Source organism: Capsicum annuum, chromosome 7, assembly GCF_002878395.1.
Source record: "Capsicum annuum cultivar UCD-10X-F1 chromosome 7, UCD10Xv1.1, whole genome shotgun sequence".
NCBI classification, from domain to species: domain Eukaryota; kingdom Viridiplantae; phylum Streptophyta; class Magnoliopsida; order Solanales; family Solanaceae; genus Capsicum; species Capsicum annuum.
Window position 1 is genome coordinate 91,433,712 of NC_061117.1, and position 21,085 is coordinate 91,454,796.

At 37.6% G+C, this 21,085-nt stretch overlaps 1 protein-coding gene across 1 annotated transcript; it reads right to left on the minus strand.

Moving 5' to 3' along the window:
* Positions 1 to 16,289: 16,289 nt before the first annotated feature.
* On the minus strand, positions 16,290 to 19,039 carry LOC124885745. The gene is made up of 5 exons (XM_047393998.1): positions 18,806 to 19,039; positions 18,489 to 18,642; positions 18,273 to 18,388; positions 18,020 to 18,152; positions 16,290 to 16,921 (listed from the first exon to the last, which is right to left on the minus strand). The coding sequence occupies exons 1-5, from the start codon at positions 19,037 to 19,039 to the stop codon at positions 16,290 to 16,292; spliced, it is 1,269 nt and encodes a 422-aa protein (XP_047249954.1).
* Positions 19,040 to 21,085: the final 2,046 nt, after the last annotated feature.

The following is a 21,085-nucleotide window of genomic DNA, read 5'->3' on the forward strand; positions in this document are numbered from 1 at the left end:
AGTTTCAACAATATTTTCACCCTATGTGGTTTAATTTCCCCCAACACAATTGAGTTAGGTGGTACACCCTACAATTTCATAGTTTTCACCAACTACCAGATCTCGGTTGCCACTAAGATTAGAGTACTAGTGGCAGAAGGACACGCAAGATCACAAAGCAGGTGACAAAGCCCAAAATCAAAATAACATATCGTGGTTGGGCACAAGATCATAAAGCAGGGCTCCAAACCATAGTCTCAAATTGGGATGACAAAATATTAGGCACACAAGATCACATAATAGGGTGCCAAGGTCCTTTGTCGGCAAACAACTGTTTCCAACATAGAGTCTTCTGACTAGTGCTTTCTTCGAGTAACCACCTAACTCACATTAACCCAGTTTAAAAATCTACTATAGAAATATAGGCATGTCACTCATAATATTCTTTTCTTGTTCTTTTAAGGGCAATTCACAAAGGAGTATCGCCATACCCCGACTTGCAAGTCATTTACATCACAGTATTCTACATTCCTTCTTATTCAAAAAATATGTATATGGACACCAAAAATTTATCAAGTCACATAAGTGTTCTTATCATAAAAATCACATTAAACTCATTCAAACACACTCTTTTTATGAATCTTGAAAACATAGTGGCCATTTCATTTATTCTACTCATGCATAATGATTAAAGAGACCTTTAAAACTTAAGAGTTTCTTATCATTCACAAATTAGCCCATGACATTGGTTATAAATACATTTTATGATAAAATGAGGGGATCTTAATTCATGCTCTCAAAAAAAAATTCACCAATTATATCATGCAAGGTTCATAAATTTCATCATGGGGAGTGAAATCTCACAAGTTACATTCAAAAATCATCTTTTGGATTCAATTCACATAAGCACAAGATTTAAAAATCAAAATTATAGACAACCCCATAAAAATTTCATAATTCCATCAAATTGATTCCACAATGCACGCTCTTAAAATAATTTACCAAATCCTTTTTTGTATACATACATAAATATTTTCAAAGCTTGAAAAAATTATAAAAACACATGTCCATGAGATTTAGGATAGCCCCACGTACCTTAATTGATAATCTTAGGTAAGAAAGCTTGAATCTTGGATTCCGGTGATGCTTTTGAAGATGATTTCTTGGATTTCTTGAATTGGAAATTCTTAATCTTGAACTATTTTAGAGAATTGATGAATAAGTTGGACTTAAATTCCTATTTGTATTCTTGAATATTGTTTCTTGAAGAAGATAACTCAAATTGATGTTCTTGAATGATTTTCTTAAACATTTCTTGAAGAAGATTTGATGGAGTTCTTGGTGTTCTAGAGGGGGCTAGGGCTTTCTTTGGAGAGAAAAGGATGAATAATGATGTAGATAATGTGTTTGGGGCTTTAATTATATGTTATGGATGAGTTAGAGTGAAGGAAAAGACCCCTTTTCCCTTAAAAATATGAAAATAGAACCTGGGAAATAGCTGGGCGAGATGGAGCCCGTGTCATGGGCATATCGCCTCGGCTTACTGTCTTTTCACGAAAATGGCTGTGACTTTTCGCTCGAGTATCGAATTTTGGCAAAATTGATATCGTTGGAAATCTAATTCAATTATCTACAATTTTGTTGGTCTTGAGATAAAAAAATTCCATGTATATAAAAAGTTATACACATTTAAAGTAGATCCTTGTAGAATCAAATGCCAAATTTTGGACCAATCAAATGATCTTAGCTTAACTTGGTTCTAAGTGATTCCAATGAACATTTTTAACCTCAAGATCACTTCACATACTAGGGTAAAGATCATAAAACTCATATTCACATGGTAATCAATTGGATATAGCTTATACAAGTAAGAATGATGGTTCAAACTTTAGCCCGAAAGTGTAGGGTTTTACAACCACACTGCCTAGGGTATGATGGGGTCACCTACTCATATCCAAAGGGTATGAGTGGTACCCTTATTCGTACCAAGTCCAGAGACATCAAATGAGGGAAGTTTTTAATGGTTCAAAGCCTAGGTGTTTCATTATAAATGCTTGGTTATGGTTATCCCATATTTTAATTATGCTTTTATATGCATTAATGGAGGTTTTAGATAATTGGTTACATTGGAATGGTTCTTTGATAATGGACTTTAGTTTTGGAAATACTATGCCCCCTAACGTGTTTGATAAAATGCCTATAACAATGTTTTTACTATAATATTGGTTTTTCAATGGACTTTATGCATGGTTAAACTTGGTAATGGAACCTTAAATGATATGAATAATTTAAATAGTTTTGAATGGATTGAAAAGGTTTTGGTGGCCATGGTTTTTGTTAATTAGAAATCATATGGGGTGTATCGAAATCCCTTAAGGATTGGCTAAGGACAATACTTGCAAGTTATTGTTGGTATGATGATCCACTACTAATAGCCTTGGTTAATAATAATGGAATAACGGTTTGGACGGAAAATGGTTTTAACTAGACTTAAAGGAGGGATATGTTGCAAAGCCATGGAAGGTGGAGGTCCTAGGGGGACCTAAACTGGAAACTCATATTTGCCGATATGAGGTTTGGTCCTAGTGACTGTGAGCATGATGTCATATTATATATTTTGGGCGATGAACTACTCATCCCAGGTTTTCTCCCTTGGTCGTGTGGCTTCAAGCACTATGGCCCTTTCAACAGGGTGAGCGGAGCCCATATAGCTCATGGGTGGTTTAGGACGGCAAAGCTACACAGCCCAGGTAAAGGTTTTAATGACATGCTAAACCCAGTTTCCCTTTCCAAGTATGATTTTATATATGTATGGTTGTGTGAATATGAATGGTTTTTACTTGGTTTTATAAATAACATTATTTTATCTTATCCTAAGTTTATGCTAGCGTTCACCCGCTAACCTATTTTCGGGCGCTGTATCCCCACGTGATGGAGGAACCAGCCGTTCCACTCCTTCTGCTTAGCGATTCAAACATTTAAAGTCAATATTTGGATTAAAGTGTTGAGCTTCCATCTATTCGAAAGGCTCTATTTCATAGATGTTATTTCATACTTTGACTTATTTATGGACATTGGTTTTGACTATGGTTAGGGGAATGTCCCAATTGGATTTTGGTATTCTTTTGGTTAGAGGCTTTGTTAGTACTGCTATGGGTTGGAATGGGTGGTATTGGTGTTGGTGTCGGCCTTCTTAATATTGGCATTGGTATTAGGGATGACATTATTGGATATAATTCTTACTATTCCATCGTATTTTATTTCGGGATTAATCATATTATCTTTTGGATCTCTTTTGGTTATGGCTTGGTTTATGGCCCTTGGTTTGGTATAGGTTAGGCTTAGTGGTTTGGTTGGTACTGTTTGGTGGACGGGATGACTTGGTAGGGTTAGTCTAGAATAGACATATCCCACGGTCATTCTTTTTAAAGTTATGCTATCTCGTTATATTTTCAAAATTCAACCAACTCAGGGTAGGCGATTGGAGGTTGGGTTGGGTAATGGGGTGTAACACCCCAAATCTGGTACCCAAAATGCTACACGGTGCTCATAACTACGAAGGACCACAAGCAAACCCATGACTGATATCTGTACCTGTATACTGCATAAAATACTTTATAATGCAGAAAGATGAACTGGAAGGCCATAAGGTTCAATACTGAACATGATCTAAATGATATAACATCTATATGGGGTAATAGAATACCCAAAACAAAATGGAATATACTGAGGACTGAAACATGATAGTCTAGAAAGCCTCTAACTGATTGAATTGTCTGAGTAAGGAGTTAATGGGCCATGTCCCCAACTAACTCCAACTAATAAACAGATTAATGAGATAATAAGGAAATAATCATGTCCTCAAAAAATAAGGACTCACTTCTAACTCTGTTTGCAGATATCTGGAATCTACTCTTTCTCTGGAGCTTGTGTCTCTGAACCTATGGTATAAGACACCATAGTGCAAATGCATCAATAATTTGAATGTACTGGTATGCATGTGAGGTAGGCTGAATGCATGGGATTCATATGCATGAACAATAATAATAACTGACTATCTATCATGAACCTGAGAATACATGCATGAGTCATAACAACTGGCACTAATACTGTGATAACATGATTACTAAATCCGAATATAACGGATAACATGAGTGATTGTATCTGACAGTCCCAAATCTGATAAAACTATCTGAGTTTCGTACTATATTTGAGTTGACTGTATCTGACAGTCCTGAAATTTGAAGAACTATCCGAGTTTTATTACTGAGACTGATTGACTGTGTCTGACAATCCTGATTCTGTAACATGAAACTGTAGGAAGTAGTTATCTAACCGACATGCCCCTAATAAACCATTATGGCTGAGATGGGGTCCAATCTATAACCCCAATTAGAAGGGTATCAATACCGCACCACTGGTAAGGACAAGTTGTGGGTGACCCTATCTGATAGTGTCCCCTATACGAGAATGGTGGGCCCCTTATCTAATATTGCTTATCCACCCCATCAACCCTCATTGGAAAGTGTTGATGTCTCAACCTATGCTGGCTACCTAGTTCTGGAATACAAGGATGACTTCTAAGAATCACACCCTCATCTGATAGTGTATGTTCCCATCCTTGGGTTCACTCGGTGCTAATTCCTACTCCCATCTGAATAGACTCTGAACATGATTTACTGAACTGAACATGGGCTGAGTTACTAAATTCCGTTGACTGATGGAATACTACTGATATCTGACAACTGACTGAGTTCATGGGATCATGGAGATCTTTTGAGTCATAAGACTGTTTGACAACTGACTGAGAGTATCGTTAAAACATGGCATTGATCTACGCACACAACTAATGTTTTGGGTACGAGTACCCCCAGGACTCGATGGAAGGAAACTGACCAAGCATAACTTACATGAACATATAACTAACATTATAATCCATAATACATTTGTAGAAGCATTTCATCAAAATATGTGATAGGCATAACTTGTACATACATGGGGATTTCATGTATCATGCTAGTTAGGCACTTTTCCTTCATCTAGGCATTTAATCAAACATATTGTAGGCATGGTACATGTAAACATTATTATACAATAATTAAACATCATGGTTCAATTCTAATTTCATCATTCAAGGGTTTAGTCATAGATTTGCATGAATCTATATCTTTAATAATTTTACCCATATAGAATTTATCACCCAACATGGAGTAGAATTAAATTTCTCATTATGCACATAACAAGAGCAGCTCAATCATCAAGTTCATAAGAAAATCCATAAACTTGAATTTAGAAAAGGGATTCTTGTGCTTCATAGATGAAAGGAGTCCATGAGTGAACACTATGCATACCTTAGTTAGTGACTTCATGAAGATTAATGGTGAAAGTTTCTTTGAATTGGATCTTCTATGAAAACCCTTTCTTGTTCTTGAGAGGTTTTTAAGAGAAGAGAGTTTATTTTGGGTAAAAAGTGGCTGAATCATATGTTAAAGGGCTTAAATAGGGGCGGGAAGTTGACCCTTTTAACTCTGGATGCATCATTTAATTTCCATAAAGTTTTTCCAAAACTAAACCCCTGTCGCGACGGGGCGCTATCGCACTGTGTCACTGGAATTTGACAATTGAGAAACTAAGGAATGACGCGATGCGGAGCCATCGCGTTGCCCCTTTTTTGTGACCTGGAACTTTGGCGCGACGCAGAGGAAATCGCGCTGAGACACTGGAAAAGGACAATGGCCATTTTAGCTTGTGGCGCGGTGCGCCACTGACCAATATGGCACTATTTTATGACGAGAACTTGAAATGGTCGTAACTTCTGACCCGGTTGTCGAATTTGGGCAAATCTTATATCAATGGAAAGCTTATTGAATTTACCATATGAAAAAAGTAAAAATCTTGAAAATTACTCATGGAATAATCATTCAATTTAGAAGCTAATACTAGACATTCTTGAGATAAAATTTGCTAGGAAAAAGTACAAGGTATTACAATATCTCCCCCTTGAGAACATTCGTCCTCGAATGAGACTGATTGAGATGGGAGAAAAGACAACTGATGTACATACTGAACATGAATAACTAGAACATGATCTCATGACTGACATGACTGACAATCTGAACATATAATACTGAACATGCATATCTGATACATGTGTAACTGATTCATGAATGCATGACTGAGTGTTCTGAAGAATTAAGTTTCTCACAATGAAAATGCATGTCTGATGCATAATTACATAGCTGAACTGCTACATGACTACATGAATGAATATGCAATGGTACTTGATACCAAGTTTATAATGGGAACATGCGCATGAAACTGCATACCAAGTTGGTGATGAACACTGAACATGAAACTGAGTAAGCTTAAGGAGAACTGTTGCCTTGAGCTTGATCTGAGTTGGTGAAGAAGAGGTGAGGATACTTGGTATGCATGTCTGCCCCTACTTCCCAAGTAGCTCCCTTGACAGACTGATTTCGTCAAAGAACCTTAACCAGAGGAACTTCTTTGTTCCTCAATCTACGAGTCTGATATCTAAGATTTTGACTGGAACCTCTTCATAAGAGAGAGTGTTTTGAACATCAATGCTTTGAATAAGGACTACAATTGATGGGTCGCCTATGCACTTCTTGAGCAAAGAGACATAAAAGACTGGATGAACTGAGGCTAGATCTAAAGTCAATTCAAGATCATAGGCTACCTTGCCAAAGTGACTGAGAATCTTGAAGGGGCCAACATATTAGGGACTGAGCTTTCCCTTCTTGCCGAATCTCTTCACTTCCTTCATGGGAGAGATCTTTAGATAGACATGATCACCAATATCAAACTCGAGATCTTTTCTACGAATATCTGCATAAGACTTCTATTGGCTCTGAGCAGCCCGGAGTCTTTCTCTAATCAACTGGACTTTTTTTAAGGCATCGAATACCAAGTCAGGACATATGACTGAGGCCTCACTAACTTCGAACAAACCAATTGAAGATCTACATCTCCTACTGTAGAAAGCTTTAAATGGAGCCATCTAAATACTGGAATGATAGCTATTGTTGTATGCAAACTCAATCAAAGGTAAGTGGTCATTCCACCTTTCCTTGAAATCGATTACACACGCCTTTAGCATATCTTCTAACATCTGAATGGTCCTTTATACTTGACTATCTGTCTGAGGATGAAGGGCTGTACTAAGATAAACTTAGGAACCAAGACCCTTCTGGAATGCTTTCTAGAAATAAGAGGTGAATTGGGTACCTCGGTATGAGATAATGGATAATGAAACACCGTGCAATCTGACCAACTCCTTGATGTAGAGTTTGGGATAATCCTCAACTGAATAAGATATATGGACTGGAAAGAAATGGGTTGATTTGGTCATTTTATCTACAATGACCCAGACTAAATCATGCTGATGGCGAGTTTGAGGCAAACCCATCACGAAGTCCATTTTCACAACTTCCCACTTCTAAGTAGGAATACGGAACTCCTGTATAGACCCACTAGGCTTCTAATGCTCTATCTTAACCTATTGATATGTAGATCACTCAGCCACAAACTCTGTAATGTCTCTCTTTATCCCACTCCATTAATAGATTTCCCACAAGTTGCGGTACATCTTTATGGCCCCTGGATGAATAGAGTAGCGCGCACTATGTGCTTCTGCAAGAATTTGTTGCCTTAAGTCATCAACACCTGGAACACAAAGACAACTCTAACAATGCAAAACACTATCTGCCCCTTAGAAGAAAACCTCTACTTTCTGATCCTTGACTAACTCTTTCAACTTGACAAGGCTGGGATCTCTATCTTGCTTTTCTTTCACCTCGAAAACTAGAGATGATTCTGAACTAATCTGAACCCATATATCACCCTCTTTTGTATCGACTAAGCGAACACCTAGTCTGGCAAGCTGATGGACTTCCAGAACTAGCTTCTTCTTACTGTCCTCAACATAAACAATACTACCCATAGATAGTCTACTGAGAACATCGACCACTACATTGGCCTTGCCCGGATGATAAATGACACTCATGTCATAATCTTACAAGAGCTCTAACCACCTTCTCTGATAAAAATTGAGATCTTTTTAAAAAAAGACATATTGAAGACTTTTATGATCAGTGAACACATCTACATGAACACCGTATAGATAATGCCTCCAAATCTTCAAGGCAAAGACTACGGCTGCTAACTCAAGATCATAAGTAGGATAATTCCTCTCATGGGGCTTAAGTTGTTTGGAGGCGTAGGCTATGAACTTACTATGCTGCATGAGCACACAACCCAAACCTACTCTGGATGCATCATAATACACTATAAAACCATCTGGAAAAGATAATATTAGAGTTGAGGTGAGTCGAGTCTTCAACTCCTAAAAACTTTTCTCGTAAGGATCTGACCACTGAAACTTGACTTTCTTCTGAGTTAACCTAGACATAGGGGATGAAATAGAAGAAAATCCCTCAACAGAACATGTGTAATAGCCAGCCAAACCCAAGAAACTCCTAATATCTAATGGAGAGACAGGGTGAGGCCAGTTTCTTATTGCTTTGGTCTTTTGAGGATCCACTCTAATGCCATCACCAAAAATGATATGACCAAGGAATGCTACTACTGACCTTAGCCAAAATTCGCACTTACTGAATTTGGTGAATAGTTGATGATCTCTGAGAGTCTGAAGTACTATTTTGAGATAGTCTGCATGATCGCGCTCACTGCGGAAATAAACTAGAATATCATCTATGAAGACTATGACAAACATGTCCAAGTCCTGCTTAAACGCATGGTTCATCAAGTCCATGAAAGTTGCTGGGGCATTGGTAAGACCAAAGGACATAACTAAGAATTCAAAGTGACCATACTGAGTACAGAAAGCTATTTTTGTAATGTCACATTCTTTAACTCTGAGCTGATGATAGCCGAATCTGAGGTCTATCTTAGAGAAATAACTGGCACCCTGAGGTTGGTCAAACAAGTCATCAATTATGGGAAGAGGATACTTGTTCTTGACCGTGACCTTATTGAGTTGACTGTAGTCTACACACATCCTAAGAGAACTATCTTTCTTGTGCACGAATAGTATTAGAGCACCCCATGGGGAAACACTGGGCCTGATGAATCCCTCATCTAAGACCCTTCAATTGTTCTTTTAGTTCTTTGAGTTCTGCTGGTGCTATTCTGTATGTCGGAATAGATATAGGCTGAGTATCTGGAAGAAGATCAATGCCAAAGTCTATTTCCCTTTCGGAAGAAATTCTTAGAAGATCTTCGGGAAAGATATCTGAATATTCACCTAAAACTAAAACTGATTCAAGGCTAGTAGTTTCGAAACTAGTGTCCTTAACTCAAATAAGATGATAGACACATCCTTTAGATATCATTTTCCATGCCCAAAGGTAGGAAATAGCTGACCCCTAAAAGTGGATATACTACCCTTCCACTCAAGGATGGGTTCATTTGGGAACTAAGACTAGACTATTTTATTTCTACAGTCGACTATGGCTAGCAGGAATGAAGGCAATCCATGCCGAGAATGACATCAAAACTAGTCATCTCTAATTCAACTAAGTATGCTAAAGTGATTTTTTAAAATATCATAATCCGGCAGTTCCTGTATACCCACCGGGCTATGATGATTTTACCCACTAGGGTAGAGACTGAAAAGGGCTCTGCTAAGATTTGGGGACTGATTTCGAAATCACCTGCTATATAGGGAGTAATAAAAGACAAAGAAGCTCCTGGATCTAGCAAGGCGTAAATATGCACATGAAAGATCAGTAACATACCAGTAACTACATCAGGAGAATTTTCCTGATCCTATCAGGACTGAAGAGTATAGAGATGATTTGGGCATTGCCCACTGGTAGCATTGGTGGTGGCACCCTGCTGATTCGGGCGATCGAACTGAGCTGAGGAGCGGAGATAACTCTGATATCCTAACTGAGGGCAGTCTCTGACTCTGTGGCCTGGCTTGCCATATCTAGAACAGACATCGCTACCAGCTCTACAAGCACCCTTGTGGTTCTTACTGTAAGTCTGACAAAGGGGATTAGTTTAGGCATTTCTAACACTACCCTAAGACTTAGACCCTAGTTCTCTATCTTTGTTACCTTCCCTGAACTTAGGAGTTGGAGCACTGGCTGAAAAAGGGGCTGGAACTAATGACTTAGGATGAAACTGGGAATGGTTTCCTCCTTCTAATTTAGGCTAAGCGAAGTTGAAACTACCTATCTTCGCTCTCTTATTCTACTTCTCCCTCTACTTAATATTCTACTCCTCTATCTGCTGAGCATGAGTCATAAGCCTGGCTAAAGTCATGTCACTGTTCAACATGGTAGATCTGCACTCATTTACCATGCTAATATTTACCCCTGAAGCAAACTTACTCATCTTGCATTTGCTGTCTGCAACCACATGAGGGGCATATCTGACTAATTGAGTAAACTTAAGAGAATACTCTTTCACAATCATGTTGAGCTGCCTGAGGTTGATGAATTCTTGCACTTTAGCCTCTCTAAGCTCTTGGGGAAGAATTTGTCTAAGAATGCAGTGATAAACTTCTCCCACTCTATAACTAAGTATGAACCACATCCTGTAACTGATATGCAGCAAGCTCAGCACTCTCAACAGTAGTCATCCCCATGATGTCTGTTACCTTCTGAACCCGATCAATAAATTCCTGAGAATCCTCATCTACCTTAGACCCGAGGAAGGACAAAGGATTCATCCGGGTGAAGTCCCAAATCCTAGCTGCGGCTGAGTTGGCCACTGGGTTGGCCGAAATGACTACTGACCATTCATTTTGAGAGGCAACTGACTGAGCAAAAGTAGTGAATACAACCCTGAACTTTGTATGAGAAACATGATCGCCCAAAGGATCTTCGGGCTTGAGGGGCTTATTGATTTCCATTTCTTCTTTTAGGAGGCATGTTCTGTAGAAAAAAGAGGGAAATAGATTAGACTGAGAGATTGACTTGAGATTATGCTTACTGGCACAACATGAATATCGAAAGAAGGGAAACTATTCCTAAAATATCTTATAGCCTCTTGCACATAAATGTGGCGCTCAACACACCCATGTACAAGACTTTACTAGATGTGGCTTTTAGACTTTCTATGACTCTATTGAACCTTAGGCTCTGATACCAAGTTTGTAACGCCCCAAATATATTACTCGAAATGCTACATGGTGTATATGACCTCAAAGGACCACAAGCTAACCCATGATTGATATTTGTACCTGTATACTGCATAAAATACTTTATAATACAGAAACATGAACTAAAAGGCCATAAGGTTTAATACTAAACATGATCTAAATGATATAATATTGTGTGGTGTAATAGAATACCCAAAACAAACCTAAACATACTGAGGTCTGAAACATGATAGTCTAGAAAGCCTCTAACTGATTGAACTGTCTGAGTAAGGAGTTGATGGGACATGTCCCCAACTAACTCCAACTAATAAGCTAATTAATGAGATAATAGGGAAATAATCATATCCTCAAAAGATGGGGACTCACTTCTAACTCTGTCTACAAATATCTAGAATCTACTGTTGCTCTGGAGCTCGTGTCTTTAAACCTATGGTATAAGACACCATAGCACAAATGCATCAATACTTTGAATATACTGGTATGCATGTGAGGTAGGCTAAATGCATGGGGTTCATATGCATGAACAATAATAATAACTAACTAACTATCATAAGCATGAGAATACATGTATGAAACATAACAACTGACACTAATACTGTGATAACATGATTACTAAATTTGAATATAACTGATAACATGAGTGACTATATCTGACAGTCCTGAATCTGATGGAACTATCTGAGTTCTAGAGTGTATTAGAGTTGATTGTATCTGACAGTCCTGAAATCTAAAGAACTATCTGAGTTCTATTACTGAGACTGATTGACTGTGTCTGACAGTCCTTATCTTGTAACATGAAACTGTGGAAAGTTGTTATCTAAAAGACATGCCCCTAATATGCTATTATGGATGAGTTAGGGTCTAATTTATAACCCCAATTAGAAGGGTGTCAATATCGCATCACTGGTAAGGACAAGCTGCGGGTGACCCTCATCTGATAGTGTCCCTATATGAGAATGGTGAGGCCCTTATCTGACAGTGCTTATCACCTCATCAACCCTCATCGAACAGTATTGATGTCTTAACCTATGTTGGATACATAGTTCTGGAATGCAAGAATGACTTCTAAGAATCACACTCTCATCTGATAATGTGTGTTCCCATCCTTAGGTTCACTAGGTGCTAATTCCTACTCCTATTTGAATAGACTCTGAACATGATTTACTGAACAGAATATGGGCTGAGTTACTGAATTCTGTTAACTGACGAAATACTACTGATATCTGACAACTAACTGAGTTCATGAGATCATGAAGATTTCCTAAGTCATAAGACTGTCTAAAGTCTAAGGATCATAGCTTGACTGAGAGTATCATGAAAACATGACATGGCTCTAGGCACACAACTAATGTTTCGGGTACGAGTACCCCCAAGACTCGATGGAAGAAAACTGACCAAGCATAACTTACTTGAACATATGACTAACATTATAATCCATAATACATTTATAGAAGTATTTCATCAAAACATGTGATAGGCATAACTTGTACATACATAGGGATTTCATGGTATCATGCTAGTTAGGCACTTTTCTTTCATCTAGGCATTTAATCAAACATATTGTAGGCATGGTATATGTAAATATCATTATACAATAATTAAACATCATGGTTCAATTCTAATTTCATCTTTCAAGGGTTTAGTCATAGGCTTGCATTAATCTATATCTTTAATAATTTCACCCATATAGAATTTATCATCCAACTGGAGTAGAATTTAATTTCTCATTATCCACATGAACAAGAGCCGCCTAATCATGAAATTCATTAGAAAATCCATAAACTTGAATTTAGAAAAGGGATTCTTGGGCTTCATGGACGAAAGGAGTCCATGAATGAACACTATGCATACCTTAGTTCGTGATTTCATAAAGATTGATGGTGAAACTTTCTTGGAATTAGATCTTCTATGAAAATCCTGGCTTGTTCTTGAGAGATTTTTTAGAGAAGAGAGTGTATTTTGGGTGAAAAGTGGCTGAATCATGTGTTAAAGGGCGTAAATAGTGGTGGGAAGTTGACCCTTTTAACCCTGAACGTGTCATTTAATTTCAGTAAAATTTTCCCGAACTGAATTCCTGGCGCGACACGGCACTATTGCACCATGTCACTGGAATTTAACAATTAGGAAACTGAGGGATTGCGCGATGCAGAGCCATCGCGTTGCCCCTTCTTTTGTGACCTGGAACTTTAGCACGACGTGGAGGAAATCGCGCTGAGACACTTAAAAATTACTCATGGAATAATCATCATTCAATTTAGAAGCTAATACTAGATTCTTGAGATAAAATTAGCTAGGAAAAAGTATGGGGTATTACATGAGGGTGGTCTCTGATCTCGGTCAGACTTGGGATACCCATTATGATATGGCCCCGAGTCGGGTTCTATCATGTGCTAAGTACATCATCTCCAGTTGTTGGATGTTCCCAGTGTCACGCCAATGTACATCATGCTTTACCTTTGAAGTTGAGGGTACTATTTTTTATTTCTGTGAGACCACTCCGGGGCCTCCTAAAACCCCCACTATATGTTTACCATTAAAAGCTATGAGCTCATCTATCCACCTAAATATCACCACCGTATCCTCAGAACCCAGCATCCACTTAGTTATCTTTCTTATTTAGTTACCAATAGTCATAAGAAGATCTGAAACATTTAATCTAAACTTAATCCTCCCAGGTGGGTACGACTTGTAAGTGTATGAGTCATATGGTATGGGTACAACTCGTATGCTTGAGTTGTATCCATTCTAGAACTTTAAAATTGTAGACTTCCATGTTGTCAGTGGGTAAGAGTCCCGTTAAGACCCCGTACTAGTGGGAACGAGTCGTAAAGGGTCTCGTATCAACTGTAATATAGAAGTCCCCATTTAAAGTTTGACTCAAAATCAAATACCCAAACTACCCATGAGGTTTTGCAGTAATATGAACCAATTTTGCATGAAATAACACATAAAAAAAATAGCCAAAACCTAATTTATCCCCAATTCTCATTTTCAACCTAAAATCCAAGAACTAGGGTTCCACATTTCCATATTCAATTAATAGGAAATTAAAGCAAGTTAGAAACTACTCCTAGATACAAATTAACCTTGAAATACAAAGATTTGAGTTTAAAAACTTACTTGAATGGAGAGGAAAATATTTTTCTCAATTTTTCACTTGTTCTTCTCCAAATTCTTGGTTAAATTCGTGCTAAATGGAAAATCCGAGTAAAGTGGTAGATGATTTTGGTTGTATTCAAGTGATTTCTTAGACTTTGGAAGATTGAAGTTGAGTGCAAATTTTTATGGGTGAGTATCGAGTATTGGACGCCCAATTTAGTGCTCCTCTTTTGTTTTTAATTGAAGATCGAGACCAGTTAACCCACGATCTGACCTGGTAAGCAGGGGTAAGAGTTGTGTATACGACTCGTACCTAGGCTTACGGGTTATTTATATGACTTGTATAGACTTGGAACCTTACCTGGGTTCTTGAGTGGGTACGACTCAAGGTGAGAGTCGTACCCACCTTGAGGGTACGACTCGTTCTGAGAATCATATCCATTCCAGACATTTTTACCTGATTTTGATTTTTCTCCCAGGTTTGTACAACTCCTACTTATAAGTCATACCATCTAGATATAACTCATAAAAAGTCCGTATGACCAAAAGTTTTTCAACTTCTCTGGATCTTGTCTGCTTTCTTAGTCCTGCACACCGAAAAAACATATTGCCCTATAATTAAACAAGTATAAAAACATGGGTTTCCTCCTATACAGTGCTTGATTTAACATCACAGCATGGCATGGCTAAGTTGGATACTCAAACTTCACCAACTATCCTTATGGGTTGCCTCCCATGAAACACTTGATTCTACATCGCGACAAGACACAATTGCCTTGGTTATTCAGTCTTTACCAAGGTCAATTTCAACAACCTCATTCACTTCTTCAACATTTCCCACATAGTGCTTCACTCTCTCCGTATTTACCTTGAATGGGGCTTCACCATCCCTCTTCAATTCTAAAGCACCATAGGGATAAAAATTTAGATCTGTGTATGGGTTGACCACCTTGACCTTAACTTACTTGGAAATAAATGAAGTTTAGACTGATAAAGCAATACCTGATTGCCCTTGTCAAATACTTTCTTCTCAATCTTGCAATCGTGATGCCGTTTTATCTTTTCTTAGTAAAGTTCTGAACTTTCATATGGCCGGAGCGATAATTCATCCAACTCATTGATCTCATTCAACCTTGACTTGGATACACCCTGCCACTCTAAATTCAACTTTTTCAATGCCTATAGTGCCTTATGCTGGCTTAATAGGCAAGTGACAAGCCTTGCCATACACTAGCTGATAAGGTAAAGAACCTATGGGGGTTTTATAAGATGTGCGGTAAGCCCACAATGCATCATCTAACTTTCTTTCCCAATCAATCCTATTGGCATTCACAGTTTTTGCCAAGATAGAATTAATTTTTCTATTGGACACCTCAAATTGTCCACTAGTCTGCAGATGATAAGATGTTGCCACCCTATGTTTAATTCCATATTTTCAAGCATACTTTTGAATAGACACTTACAAAAATATGACCCTCCGTCACTAATAATAGCTCGCGGCATGCCAAATTGAGAAAAAATGCTCTTTCTCAAGAATACAGTGACACTCCGTGCTTTATTGTTAGGAAGTGCAATTGCTTCCACCCACTTCAAAATATAATCTATGCCATAAGTATATACTTCATGCCACAAGAACTTACAAATGGTCCCATGAAATCTATGCCCCACACATTAAACAATTCCACTTGGAAAATAGGAGTCATAGGAAGTTCATGTCTTTTAGAAATCGTACCTTGTTGTTGACATTAGTCACAAGCAGAAGCGACTCATGAGCATCTTTGTAGAGAATTGGCCAATAATAGCCACATTGTAGAATTTTATAAGCTATGTGGGCCCCTCCATGATGACCCTCAACTGGAGAGGAATGAAAAGTCTCAAGTATGCTCATCATATCCACCTCAGTTATACACCTATGAATGATTCCATCTGCACAAATCCTTAACAAATAAGGTTTATCCCAGAAAAATTTCCTTACCTCATGCATGAATTTCTTTCTTTACTAATATGAAAGATCTTCTTGAACTAGATCACTGGCTAAGTAATTTGCATAATCTTCAAACTATGGAATTAGATCTTGGGAAGCTGCTAATATTTTCTCATCTAGAAAATTGTGATCAATCTCCAATACATTTGCGACCTTCTGCATAGCTTCCTCCTCCAGTATCGATAAGTGATCTGCAACTTGATTTTCTATGCCTTTTCTGTCCTTTACCTCAAAGTTAAATTCTTTCAACAAAAGAATCCACCTAACAAGCCTATGCTTTGCATCCTTTTTAGACATTAGGTACCTCAATGCTACATGATTAGTTTTTACTATCACCTTTGTCCCAATCAAGCAAGATCTAAGCTTTTTAAAGGCAAAAACCATTGCCAATAACTTTTGCTCTGTCACAGTATAGTTCTTTTGAGAAGGATTTAGTGCCTTTCTAGAATAGTAGATGGGATGATGGATCTTTTCTTTTTGCTGGCCTAGTACATCCCCTAAGGCCAATCCACTAGTGTTACACTTAATCTCGAAGGGTAAGGACCAATTAAAAGACACAATGATTGGAGCAGTCAGTAACTTCTCTTTTAGGCTTTTAAAAGCCTTCTCACACGCTTCATCAAAATTAAATTTTACCTCATTCTCAAGAAGCTTGCAAAGAGGACTAGCAATCTTCGAGAAATCCTTGATTAATCGCCTATAAAAGCCTGCATATCCTAAGAGACTTTCCTAAGAAGCTTTGAATTCCCTTCAAAAATATTGGGTAGGGTAATTTCTCAATCACCTCAATCTTTGCACAATCAACCTCTATGCCCCTATTTGAAATTTTGTTCCCAAGCACAATTACTTCTTTAACCATAAAATGACACTTTTCCTAGTTAAGTGCCAAGTTGCATTCTTTACACCTTTGGAGAGAATTTGCTAAGTGCTTTAGGTAGTCTTCAAAAGAATCACCAACGACCAAAAATCATCCGTGAACACTTCAATGGTGTCATCTACCATTTCATAGAAAATTAACATCATATATCTATGAAATGTGGCTGGAGCATTGCATAGCCCACATGGCATATGTTTGAATGTAAAAGTCCCATATAGACAGGTAAAATTCATCTTTTCTTTGTCCTTAGGTGCAATAGTAATTTGATTATAGCTTGAGTACCCATCAAGAAAATAGTACCATCCTCTTCCTACTAACCTGTCTAATATCTGATCCATAAAGGGCATACGAAAATGATACTTTTGAGTCCATGCATTCAATTTTCTGTAAGCCATACACATTCTCCATCTAGTGACTGGGATCATAGGCACTAACTCATTATTCTCGTTAGGTACAATAATGATTTTGCCTTTCTTCAGAACGTATTATACCAGACTGACCTACTTGCTATCAGTAATGGGATATACTACACCAACATCAAACCACTTAATTATTTTATTTTTCACCACCTCCTGTATAAGAGGATTTAATCGACACTGATGTTCAATAGATGGCATACAATCTGGTTTAAGTTGTATTTTTTGACTACACAAACTAGGCAAAATACCCACAATATCTGTAGTGGATTATCCAATGGACTTCTTGAATCTCTGCAAAACTAAAAATAATGATTCAACTTTAGACTATCTTAGATTAGCTACAATAATAACCGATAAAGTGTTGTTAGCCCCCAGAAATGCATATCACGGGTGAGATGGGAGGGCCTTTAACTCTAATATCGGTGGTTCTCCAATATAAGGATGAGAAAGTGGAGTAGTTTTATTCTTCAGATCTAAATCAAGCTTCTTTGGTGCAAACTCAAACAAACCCTTTCCATGCAGTGCACTTACTAGCTCCTCATACTCCTCAATAGCATCAGAGTCAAAATTCATGATCACAACTACAAGTTCTTCAACACCTAGTATCTCTTCAATAGGAAAAACCATATCAGAACCATCATCCTAAAGAGTAAATGCATCAATATTATGGAATAAATCTGCCTCCTCATCATACACATCAATCACAGATATCACTCTCAACTCATTGGGCTGTCTCATGGATTTACATACATTAAATATCACCTGTTTATCATTCAATCTCAGCATCAGATGCCCCAGTTCTAAATCTATCAATGTCCTACTTGTAGGCAAAGATGGTCTTCCCAGAATAATTAGGACTTGAAAGTCCACTTCACAATCTAAGATTATAAACTCAGCAGAAAAAATAAAAGAATCCACTTTCATCAATACATCATATAAGATACCCACTGGCTTTTTCATTGTCTTATGTTCCATAACTAGTCTCATGTTCCACTGCAAATGGCATATGGTTGATACTACCACCCAAATCATATAAAGCACGAGCAAAGGTGAAAAATCCAATGGTATAAGGTATAGTAAAAGCATTGGGATACTCGTTCTTCTCCACCAATGATCTAGAGTAGATATAGAACTACAATGATGAACATTATCAATTGGCTCATAACTGACTGCTATCTTCTTGGTGATAAAATCCTTCATAAATTTTCCATATCTAGACATTTGCTCCAATGCCTCTATAAGTGGTATATTGACTGACAGTTTTTTTAGCATCGATAAAAACTTCCGATACTTACCATATTCTTGTTTTTTAGCCTTTGTGGATAAGAAGGTAAAGGTTTTGGAAGGGGTTTCAATACAGGCTTTGCAACCTTCTTATATCCTACATCCTTCTTGTTACTGCTCTTTACATCAACAGGCTTATCATCATTCTTCTGCTCATCAATAGTGGGTATAGGTGGGTCTATATTGACTTTACCACTTTGAGTGGTAATGGCATAGGAGTGACTATTATTTTTGGGATTTACCATTATATTGCTCGAAAGAGTGCCAGGCTGTCTCTGATTCACTGTGGCTGATATCTGACCAAATTATTTCTCTAACTGCTTGATTGCTGTAGCATGTGACTTAAATTTCTGGTTCAAACCTGATAAATTTGCTTTGATATACTTCAAACAACTCTCTTTATTTTCTTGCCCTTTGACCATCTTAGACAAAAATGCATCCATTCTGGACTCTGAATCTCGACTACCTGGTGGAATATACTTGTCACTCTTCTTCTTATAGTTATCTTTATGCTGCTAATCACCATCTCTCTCTATACTCCTGTCTTTGTAACTATCATTACAATAGTTTTGACCTTGATTCCCTTGCCCTTGGGCCTGGAAATCTGCCAATCTATGATTAAGATACTTTGCCTCTTCTTTAGATTCAATCTCGAATGGTCTAAAAGTAGAACCCTGTGCCACAAATTCATTCACATTCTCAGCACTCATTATTACAAATAGTTTTAAGCAACCTAATATCTGTACAAAGCCGTGTAACCTATTGCTCTACCATATCATGACCTGATAAGTATCTGTTGCTCTAATAGAATATATACCACCACCACATTCTAAGTCTCTAGTATGTCATCCTCTATTAGTTACCACAATGTCATCTAGTATCTCCTGTGTAATATCCCTCCGAAGATGCATAAATTTTCCTCTAGAAATAGTATCTACCATTGCTCTTAAACTGTCATTCAATAATCTATAGAAGATTTCTCAAAGATTGGACCCTCTAATTCTATGATTTGATACCATGTTCAGTTTCTTCTTGAATCTATACCACACCTCATACATAGATTCTGCAGGTAACTATCTAAAATTATAAATTTCATCCTTTAATTGTAGTATCCATACAGGAGGGAAAAATCTGTTAAGAAACTATTCCTTTTACTCGTGCCAAGTAGTGATAGATCTTCTTAGAAGTTCCCCTAACCAAAGTGATGCTTCACCTATTAAAAAAAATGGGAACAATCTCAATCACAATGCTTCCTAATAAACCCTAGGAATAGTATAAGACATGCAAATCCCAAGAAAATTAGCAAGGTGCATGTTCGTATCATCCTTAGCTACACTAGAAAATACATCCTTCAATTCAATAATTGGATCATAGAACTAGTAATATCAAACTTCACATTGGGGGCTAAAGCAGGAAGAACAATGACTCCTATCTCATTAGGCTCAATGTAACCCATATCTTCTTCATTCTCCTCATATGGATCTAAGTGCTGATATGTAGGAATCAATGACGCTCTGCATCTCTGAACTCAACGATCATATATACCTGTCTAGGGCTAACTATTCCACCCCATTGAGCTAACTCATCTTCTACAGCAAGTCTAAACTCTTTAGCTTCTCTTCTTTCTCCCTCTAACAATTGTTGCGCCCGTATATCTGTAACATTCTGTGCATCTAGTGGAGCATGTGGGAGTTCCATATTTGGATCCATGGGTGGAGGATCTTAAACCCCATCACAAACTTATCCTAATATCTTTCTCGATGTTTGAATGATTCTCTCTGGCTCTAGATAAAATGAGCGTAAGGGGTTGCCTTTACTCCTTGTACTTGGCATACACCGTCGTATACCAACTCAAAATAGAAAATAAAAACCTGTGAACTTCACCAATTAATTTCATTACTACAACTATTTTCCCTAGCAATGGCGCCAAAATTTGATGTCACCCAAAACTATACTCCAAATAAAAGTATACACAGTCTATTACAAATATAATAAACCAACTAGGTTGGGGTCAATCCCACAGGGGAAACATAAATAGTTTCTTGACTTGATGTAATCCACGAGTAGTACAGGAAAGTAAATTGGGGGGGTTAGTATCAATTGCAAGTAGTAATCGAATCTTGAGTTCTTTTTAGTTGTAGATTAAGACGAACATTAGGCTTGTGTTCCCCATAGATTCTCAACTCCATAAATATCTCATGATCAACTCAAATATTCTGTTGTTCTACACGTTGAGTCTATAAGATAGGTATTATCAGCCGCTTATTAGGTGCTAAGATAAATCTCACCTT

Bases quoted from the DNA above. Each gene is read 5' to 3' on its own strand.
- LOC124885745 (XM_047393998.1), bottom strand. From the start codon at position 19,039: ATGGTAAATCCCAAAAATAATAGTCACTCCTATGCCATTACCACTCAA. The intron at 18,389-18,488 runs GTTATGGAACAT...TTATAATCTTAG, and splicing joins TGCAGTGGAACATGAGACTA to ATTGTGAAGTGGACTTTCAA. The intron at 18,153-18,272 runs GTGATATTTAAT...TTTACTCTTTAG, and splicing joins TGAGATTGAATGATAAACAG to GATGATGGTTCTGATATGGT.